At 33.8% G+C, this 10,075-nt stretch overlaps 2 protein-coding genes across 2 annotated transcripts; both read right to left on the reverse strand.

Moving 5' to 3' along the window:
* Positions 1,466-3,037, reverse strand: LOC109358312 (uncharacterized protein At4g14100-like). Its single transcript, XM_019602476.1, has 2 exons — positions 2,470-3,037; positions 1,466-1,811 (listed from the first exon to the last, which is right to left on the reverse strand). Exons 1-2 carry the CDS (start codon positions 2,951-2,953, stop codon positions 1,609-1,611), a joined length of 687 nt encoding a protein of 228 aa, XP_019458021.1. The 5' UTR covers positions 2,954-3,037; the 3' UTR covers positions 1,466-1,608.
* Positions 4,229-7,166, reverse strand: LOC109358321 (succinate dehydrogenase assembly factor 2, mitochondrial). Its single transcript, XM_019602488.1, has 4 exons — positions 6,857-7,166; positions 6,652-6,778; positions 6,314-6,382; positions 4,229-4,619 (listed from the first exon to the last, which is right to left on the reverse strand). Exons 1-4 carry the CDS (start codon positions 7,048-7,050, stop codon positions 4,473-4,475), a joined length of 537 nt encoding a protein of 178 aa, XP_019458033.1. The 5' UTR covers positions 7,051-7,166; the 3' UTR covers positions 4,229-4,472.

The following is a 10,075-nucleotide window of genomic DNA, read 5'->3' on the forward strand; positions in this document are numbered from 1 at the left end:
CCAGAGAGTTGAAGCAATTGTGTGAGCCATAAATCTGTATCAGTTTTTAATGCATAGCAGAAATATCTTTCACAACATCATTTTGGTATTAACATAATGTAATAAATTTTGCGTAGGAAAACACTTCCTATTGCAATTGACGTAGGAATTTCATGCCGGATTTTATGTATCTCAACTGCGGGAGCACATCCGTTGTCCCAAAAAGTCTGTCACTACATATATCACTACTTGTAATTGATTAAAAAATAGTTAAGTTAAAGAGTTTAATAATTAATTATTTTTCTAACCAATCACAAATAGTATCATATATAGTGACACTTTTTGGTACAAAGCTCTCCTCAACAGCAAGTACTAGGCTGAAGGTGTTCAGTTGCAAACTCCTTTATGTCCTAAGCATGGATTTGTAATTTAGTTTTGTTCTCTTGTTCTTTCTGTTCAATTTCCAACAGTTCTGCACCCAAGATGGAGAAACTAACTGTTACCAAATACTCCCTTTTGGTATATAAGCAAAAGGCAGTTTTACATACCCTTTAAGAAAATCATTCAATTATCTTAGTGATAAAAAAATATTACACTCGCTAAATTACTCTAGTTGATATTTATTGCACAAAAATTGCATGAGAAAAGTGGTAAGAAGCATTTTATATTTTAAACAATATCAAAGTCTGAAGAAGATGCAGTTACATTCTCATAAGACAAGAAGGCATGCAATCACATAGTCACAAATTATGCACCCTCTCTGTGCTTCTATCAATATTGAGCTTCATGGTCTTCATATATTGTGCTCTTTCCATCTATTCATAAATATGCAAGGGTTTATCATGCTTCTTCAAGAAAAAGTAAGAAGCCAACACTCAAATTGGCTAATGCTTTTGATAATTTCTATTGAAAACCAAATTTTGACAGGAAGATAAAGAATCAATATAGGAAATACCAAATACTTAAAGAGAGAAATACACTATATTGAAAGGTAGCTGTGGCAGCAAGTAAACTATCATGGGAAAACATGGATTTGGTGTCCTCTTGATTTTTTAAGTGGTCATGTGCATGAGATATGAGATAGATAAACAGAAATGTTATCAAAGTAATTTGACAAATGTTGATTGAGCTCACAGAAAATGTGTCTATCTATCCTCCATGAGCGCAATTGAGAGGAAAAAACAATAGAATCCGAATCGGATAAACATTCCATCAATCCAGTACTATTATGGCCTAAATTAGCAAAGTGGGAGTGAGGATGGAGTCAAATACTGATTTTGCAATACCGAAATTTTATCTTAACCTGTTTTGCAAGTTTTAGGTGACAAATCTATGACATTCAATCTCAAGACTATTTTATCAACAGCTTTTCGTGAAGGGAGCATTGACACCACTGATAATCATTAATTCATCACAGAACTCTCCTATGTTGTTTATGTGTTTGGATAAAAAGCAATGGTACACAAAAGGATAACTAAACTAAGAATTATAGAGCTACTACTTCACCATCAAACAAGACTATGATATTGGATGGATTTACGTAGAAATATAGCAAGACTTCACAATTATTATGCACCCTAACAAAAAGCAAATGACAAGTTATTTATCATACAGAGTGCATATGCCATCTCACAACACAGCATCTGCAGCATCGGCTATCGTTCTGATTAACATCCCCGGAGAGCCACCATGAACAGGAGATTCTAATACTGGGCTAATCTTACTCCTTTGGTTCTCAGTTTCTGCCTCACCAAAACAGTATACAGGAGCTTGCCATTTTGCATCCTCAAGCACTGCACCAACTTCAAATGTCATCACATGAGCAGTCATTCCTGCACTCACCAAATTAAATTGCAGCGAAATTATTTTAACGAACAAATAATAAGGGCATTTGGTTTGGAAAATCAAGCTTGCGCACTGGTTTTCCTATACTATGTTTACACCAATTGATAATATACACAGTTGAAGCGCCAATTTGGTTCAGGCACAAATAATGGAGCTAAATTCAAAATAATACAAAATTTTACATCATTTAACAACAGAGTAAAAAAATAGTATGTGTCTCTTGTAAATTGTAACAAGAACATTTCTAGATCATACTGAAACAAATTTTGATTGACATTCATGTAAATGTGTGTAAATATCCAGGTTTTACATATTTCGACGTAAAGTTGAGAAATATATGTAAATGTGTTATTGTTTCAAACATGTCCCAGTTCACGATACTCCCACCAAGTGAGGTCCGGGGAGGGTACATGCTCGCAAACAACTTCTACTTGGATTTAGCTAAATTACACTCACACACCTCTTATATAAAAAAATACACTAAACTCAAAGTAGTTTTAGTGTAATTACAATCACTGAAGTGTAACATAACTAAAGTGTAACTTTTGAAACAAGAGTAATTAGAGTGTAATTAAATCAAAGTCGTGTAATTTATCTAATAACACATCAAATAACAGCAATGGTGGGAGAGTAAGATCATTATACCTGTGTAGAAAATCCACTTAACAGGTCTATGAGTGATAACATCCTCATAGTACACAATGAACTCAACTTTCTCCCAAACATTGCATAGGAAATTATCAACACGCTCCTGACCCAAAAAGGTAGCACCTTGGAGCCAATTGGGACGAAGAATTCCAACATCAAAGTGAAGAACTTTACATGTTTTGTTAAAGGGTTCAAGTGTATAAATGAATGAGGTGCCATTATTCCATTCAAGGTCATATTTGAGTTCTCCAAGTTGATTTTGAATGATGTTGAAGTTTCGGCCATTGGGCCAATCATACCATAAATCTGTTTTCTGAAGAGAACCACTGTTGTTGATGAATAGAACTGAGTGGAATTGAAGGGGCCATTCAGTTGGTGTTGGTGTTAGTGTTGGGTTGGTTCTTATTGACTCCATTAATGGGGTGAGTTGAAGGAGGAGGAGGATCATTGATAGATATATCAGTTTTGTTGCAGAAGCCATTGCTGATTTCCTTGGAGGAAAACAAAGATAAGATATGAGGTTGATTTTGGGGAAAAGGTTTTTTTTTCACTGTTAATTCACATGTATGAAAGTGGTGTAGATGAAAAGGTTCATTTCTTAATGGTATGGCTCTACCGAAATATTCCATATTTTCCCATAAAATATGCTTGTATAGTTGTATATGTAGGTATATTATTTTTTTCAACCAATCACATCAAATTATACATGTAATTGTAATAGAAAATGTGCTGTAGTCTATACTTTTGTTTATACATGTTTGTGTTTAATTGTTCATATGGTAATTATCTTTGTCGGATAGTGCAACAACTTTCTACTAATATAATTTTACCTTTTTAATCATGTTTTTCAATTGCTTTGTTAGTAATTTAGGACAATATTATACAAATAATTTATTATCAATGTTTGCTCTTACATTTTATATATATATATATATATATATATATATATATGCAAATGATTAACAAAACAACAAATATTTTTATTATATCATTTCATATATCAAATTATATATTTATATAAAAAAATATCAAGAAAACTTTATCTATAAAAGAAAAGAAATATATTATATTTAATTAAGCCTATGATTCTAGACAAAAAATTAGTCCAATTGACATTTAAGGCGAGGTAAGTCTTTGAGTCTAAAATCAGATTCAAATTTAAAAATTAGTTAGATCAATATTTAGAATTGAGTAAAGAATGAATGTCAATATGAGAATTTTGAATTATTTTTTAGTATCTACTCTCATGCCTTGGAGTGGATGCAGTGTTCAAACAACCTAGTTGGTTTTATTTTTTATTTTTTGGTGTTTAGACTTTAGACTCTTCCCTAGAGTTTTGTTTTCAAACAGGATTTAGGGTCGAGTACAAGGGAATCCAGTGGGGTTAGGTTGCTTTCGTCACCTTGAATGAGATCTAAATTTAGTTCTCAAAACATTTTCTACCTATTATTACTTAGGTCAAATTTCATGTCATCAAAGTGGGTCCTGAACAGGTAACTTTTAAACCATCGAATAGCATCAGTAGTAAGAAAAAAACCTGATTATTTTGATGTCAAAGAAATTCAAGACCACATTAATGTTCCGAAAATATTTCAAGAACAAAGTTAGAAAAAAAGAAGGTACATAACCAAATTGGAGCTCTTTGGTTTTCTCAATAGAACAAAACAATGCATATAAGAGTAGAATGAAAGTGGGAAAAAATAGACTCACAGTCACACATTCTTATTTATGACAGTATAAGAAAAACCAAGATATGAACATTTCAAGCTACAATACATTGCCTATAAATATAATAACACATGATTGATATAATACAAATATGCATAGTCAAGATTTGCAAAATGTCACAATCTTATAGTTTACACACCTTTACTGATCTCTAGTAACTAATACAAACCTTTGAGTTGTGTACTGTTGCAGTTACCCATTATTTAGTAACAAAAATGGGAGACAAGATTTTATTCATTGTTACAAGTAACAAGATCATTCATTCTCATATACTACTGATTCCCAGTTGCAGGACCATCTCGGCCTTTCTTGATATCATCCCAGCCTCTTACCCATGGTTGTCCTGGTGTTGCTCTTGTTTCTGGAGCAGAATAGGTATCAAGATTCTTCATAACTCTTCCTCGCAATGCAGCCAACACCTAAGCAAAATGTGAGTGGCATGAAAACTGTACCCCAGAGAAAACAAACAAACAAACAAAATAACTGTATCCGAATTTCATCATCAATAAAAAGGATGACTCAGTACACGAGGCTCCGACTTAGTGGGGTTTGGGAATGGTGGATGTACACTATCTTACCCCCCAAGCAAGTGGATAGGTTGTTTCTAGGATTTGAACCTGTGAACTTATGGCCCCTAAGCAACAACCTTAACGTAGCGTCAAACTCACTCTAATATGCACTAAAGAGTTGACACTCTAATATGTCAATATTATAGATAACTTCTCCCCTTTCCCTTATATATCCACTTTGCCAAACTTCTTTGCATTGTAATATCACCCAAATTGCCATGTGTTTTTCACTTTTTCTACCAATTGACACACGCCGGTTCCTAAAGAAAGAAAAGCACTCGTCTCACCTATTATATCACTGCACTTTCATGCTTCATGGATGTTATAACCATTATGTTTAGTTTACTCTCAATTGCTTTATACTATTAGCAACTATGTACTACATCATTTTTACTAAGAGCATGCACTTATCAAAAGTTTATAATCTCATGAGTTTTCAAATTCAGTTGTTGGAACCTTTAAATTGCAACTTCTACCGTGAGCATAAGAGGAAGAGCAACAAACGCAACCATTTGATCCCTAACTTATTCTTCCTTACTCCTATGTCGACTCTTCTTTCTCCAATAAGGATTTGACATACAACCTGTTTTCTTTATTCTTTCATGATAACTTATTTCCCCTTTTTTCAACTACAACTCATCATCTTTGTCTCATGGAGGATGAACAAACATGTTCTAATTATATGTCACGCATAATTATATTTTTTTACTAAAAGATAAGTAATCAACTTTATTACTGAACAAATGAAATTTTGGTTACTAACAGTTGCTCTTCTTATTGCGGTTTGTTTGATTTTCTAGGTTCATTGTATCATCGTAGACAGGAATGGAAAAACTTTGGACAATAGGATGAAGGCATGCATTCTGTCAAAGGAGACTAAAGTGGAAAGGGGAAGGCCATGTTTCTCAACTAGAAAGGCAGGTATCTTTATCTATCGGACATATTTATTAAGGGTCCATTTGCGAATTGGGTTTTGGAGGGGAAAGAAGGGAAAGTGAAGACTTGGGATAAATGAAATATACTTGCGAAATAGCTCTGAAGCCTTCCCTTGCCATTCATCCCCTCCAAAACTAAACTCGCAAACAAAGAGTTGAGTTTTGGAGGGGAAAGAAGGGAAAGTGAAGACTTAGGAACCATGAAATATACTTGTAAGATAGCTCTGAAGCCTTCCCTTACCCTTCATTCCCCTCCAAAACCCAACTTGCAAACGATCTCTAAGAGATATCTTTCATAAACAACAATTTAAGAGACTAAAATTGGTGCATTTATATTATTATTTTTAGACTGCGAAGCATTACTGATGTTTTCAAGAAGGAACCAAGTATAAAATGCAAGGGATAGATGTATCAAGACATTCAGTTGCTATTCCACTTCAGCCACTATCATCAACTGTTCGGGTTTTATCTCACCCTCTCTGCTTTTGGATTCCATGATTTTAACAAATTTCTATTATTACAAATAACATTTTTGAACATGTAAAACAGAAATTGAGACCCGTATATTACAGGTCCATGTACTAGTTTAAATAATAAAATGAGACTCACTGGGTTCGTGCCGATTGATTCAGGTGGTTGCTCCTGCCCAGATATCCACTTCCATAAATCTGGATTCTCCTGCAGAACAGAAGGGGGAAAATATTTTTGAAGTGAAATGTACTAAAATAAATAAATAAATATGTCTCTTAAACTTAGGCAATCAGTAGCTATCTAGCTTATAAACCAAAAAAGCTTCTAGCTTTTTGGCTTAAAAGTATCTCTCCTTTGTAAACTAAGTAACCATTTTGTTTTATAATTAACTATAACGATAAATATGATTCATGCAAACACAACAAATTGGATGAAAATAATAAGCATGTGTTTGGAAAATGGAAAAGAAAAAATACCAAGTCGAGAACTTGAATAAGAGCTTTGATCCGAGATTCATCCAAGGAGTGAATATTTTCCTCTACCCATTTTCCGAGAACCAAATCCAATTCAAGGAACCCTCTTTGTTTGCTTCTATATAATAGCCTATGGGATTGTATTATATGAAAATCAATCATTGAATCATATGATATAAAATAAATGAAAAAGGGGAAAAAGGGTAACCTGTTAAATAAGCTTCTTTTGGATTCTTCGTTTGATAAATCGATTTTAGGGTCGTTGATGTCGGTATGGGAAGTGAAAGGAGAAACAGAGGAATACCCAAAAAGTGGCTTGCGAAAAAAAGCACTTTTGGAAGAGATAGATGAGGAATTGAGGGCTCTGCGGACGTTGATTGCAACTCTCATCATAGAAGCCATTGCAATTAGAATTGATTATTTGATTGTTGTTTCTCCCAAACCCCAATTAAATTGGTGTTTTATAAGACTCGGCTTTATTTCTGAACCCAAGAATTATGATGTGGTTTTGGCTTCATTTTTCCTCATATACCGTGGCTTTATTTCCTCCACACCATGCCATTGCCACCAAACCCTATTATTTGGCCACGTAAATAGGAAAATGCAACCACGGTACCTAAGCCTCCACCTGAAATACCACATATCAAACAGTGTAATAATATAAAAATTTATATATGATCAGTAGTGTATCAATAATTATTTTTTTGTATTATTTTTAGTTAAGAATCTATAATTGATGAAATGAATAGTGAATAATGTAATAATAATATAAAAATTCTTAATCATCAATATATACATTTTTTCTCAATATAAAAGTGTTATATTTTTGTGAGTGGGCCATCCAAAATAGATTGATTATTATTCATAAGGGGTCAGGATAGGAAAATGCAATCACTATAAGTGTTATATTCTATAAAGAGAGGTTTATTGTCCCAATACTAGGATGATAATGAGCCTACATGCATTCCGTTAGTGTATTACACGGACTTGCATCATTACTTCATTTTTCGACTTATACATGCCTTAGACCTCCTATCCAAAATAGATTGATTATTGTATATATTTTTTCTACGATCTTATATGTGATATATGTAACTAACTAGAGAAAAAAATAATATAACGTAGTTAAAATTTTAAACAAATTTTAAATTGACTATTTCAAATATTAGGATATAAAATTGATTTAGTAAGAATTATTTCATCAACTAAATAATGGATTATACATATCAATTAACAACATAACAATACATCACTATTTAATAATATAACATCATTGTTTAGCAACATAACAATCACATTTATGAATTAACAATATATATACATATATGAAGGAATAGCGGGTTCAAGTAGCCGTGAGTATGGATACCTCATTGTCCGGACCTAGACTCATCCAGCGACTCTTAAAATCTCGGGACTCAGTTACCCACATGTAAAAAACACGGGCTTAGACCAGACCCGTTGCAGTTATATTGTGTAGGTACTCACGAGTCTGGATACTCATTGTCATCCTTACCCAATACCTTGTCCGAAATTTTGTCACATGCTAATTAAAACATATTATGTCATTTAAAAGTTTTAAACAATCATTATTGTTGATTTTTAGTTTCATTATCATTTGTTCGGGAGAGATTGAGGAAATGTTGCTTGTCTTCTACATCTACGAACAAGCGATTGGTCCAACAAATCCCTAGATAGATATATCAAAATGGTCAATAGTTTGATTCATGTGAACAATATTTGTCAAGAAAGATGACTATATATTTCAAAAGAGATTAATTCATTATTCTCAATAGTGGTGTGATTGTTGAGATGTGGGAATGTGTGATGATGGGAGAGACTTACATCATGCTAGTAGTTTGACTATTTTATTATTATTTAGTGTAAATTTTTGATTTATTATGAAGGTAGGATACTTTTAGATAAATCATGCTTTAGATACATGATTTCCATTTTTTATACAAAGAGAGTAGTTATTATTATACATAACTTTGGAGTATTACTTTTATTTTACTAAACTCGTAATCATCATCCACCACTTTGAACAAGGTTCCTCTAAGTGAATATAAAAGTACCATGCCTTATAACTTTTTGTTTTTTGTGTTTTGGTTAATGGACCAATACAATTTTAGCCATTTAACATTCAATGGAGACAGAAAAAAGAAAAGAGTGGGATTATTGAGAAACTTTAAAATTCATATGTTCTTAGTAATGTACCCAAACAAATTATTAATGGGTGTCTCATAATGTTATTTAATTTATTTTACCCAATAATACCACCTCATTATATTGGTATAATCTAATTTTTTTTAATGTATGATTGTAATCTCAACCAGTGTTGTTCACGTGGATGAAATATTGTCTCTAGCTCAATATGATAATGGAACAATCAATGACGTCTTATGCTATTATGCTAATTGATGTGCGCCAACTAGGGGTAACCTTTGATTCAAGGGTTATGTAAGACCTAGGGGCCCTAGGACTAGGGCAAGGGCCAAAACCTCATAATTCAAGCTTACAAAGGACATCATTCACCTCGGAGAACCACATGATGGCCATAATCATGAAGGGCATTAGTGACTTTTATTTTTAGTTGCTTTTTTTTTTATTTTCAATAAATGAGAAATATTGTCTATGATATTTTAATTATTATTTTTATTTATGAGTATAAATCATGTAATTTTGGATTATAGGAGGGCATTCCATGTAATTTGTTTGAATTATGTACTTAGACCAAGTATGCAAACTTGCAAAGGAGCTAGGTGTGTGAAGGGCCTTGTGTTAGGCGTGTGCCACTTTGGAGGAACTGTGTGAAGGATCCAAGCTAGGCACATTCATATTCAAATTGGCCATTTTTTATACTAGGTGGGTGCTATTTTTGTTGAGCCCTGGAGATTGCCAAGAAGAGCGTGCTCAAATGCTTTTCAAATGGAGTTTGTCCACCTACCATGCAAAGCGTGTGTTCTTTACTAGAACACAAAGATACGGGCTATGATGGATCAGATGTTGATGAAGGGTAGAAGGTAGTCGTCAAGGCGATAGGAGGAAGCAAGAGAGTTGGACCCGCCGGTGGAGGTACCTGAAAAGGTTCTCCGACGATCAAGTCAGTGTATGAACTAGAGAGAGAGTAATATAGGCAAATGGTAATAGGAAGAGTAATATTAGAGAGTCAAGGGGTTTAGATACTTCCTATTGGTGGGGGTCCCCATTTATAGAAAGGAGAGTTGACATTGAGCTCTTGGCTGGTGGTGCGACGCGTGGCCGACCAAAGGTGTTGTCGGGAGTTGCTTTCCCGTGTCAGGCGGTCTGCTAGGACCGTACGTTGTGCCACTCTTGTCCTCTAGCCTGCGGTTGGTTGGGTGCCCGTTTCGTAATTTGTCTGTTGTGCTGACAGGTAGGTTGGTGGAGTACGGAAAACATGCTTTCCCTT

This window comes from Lupinus angustifolius, chromosome LG01, assembly GCF_001865875.1.
Source record: "Lupinus angustifolius cultivar Tanjil chromosome LG01, LupAngTanjil_v1.0, whole genome shotgun sequence".
Lineage (NCBI taxonomy): Eukaryota > Viridiplantae > Streptophyta > Magnoliopsida > Fabales > Fabaceae > Lupinus > Lupinus angustifolius.

Bases quoted from the DNA above. Each gene is read 5' to 3' on its own strand.
- LOC109358312 (XM_019602476.1), bottom strand. From the start codon at position 2,953: ATGGCTTCTGCAACAAAACTGATATATCTATCAATGATCCTCCTCCTC. The intron at 1,812-2,469 runs GTATAATGATCT...TGGTGAGTGCAG, and splicing joins TAAGTGGATTTTCTACACAG to GAATGACTGCTCATGTGATG.
- LOC109358321 (XM_019602488.1), bottom strand. From the start codon at position 7,050: ATGGCTTCTATGATGAGAGTTGCAATCAACGTCCGCAGAGCCCTCAAT. The intron at 6,779-6,856 runs GTTACCCTTTTT...ACAATCCCATAG, and splicing joins AAAAGAAGCTTATTTAACAG to GCTATTATATAGAAGCAAAC. The intron at 6,383-6,651 runs GTATTTTTTCTT...TCTGTTCTGCAG, and splicing joins TTATTCAAGTTCTCGACTTG to GAGAATCCAGATTTATGGAA.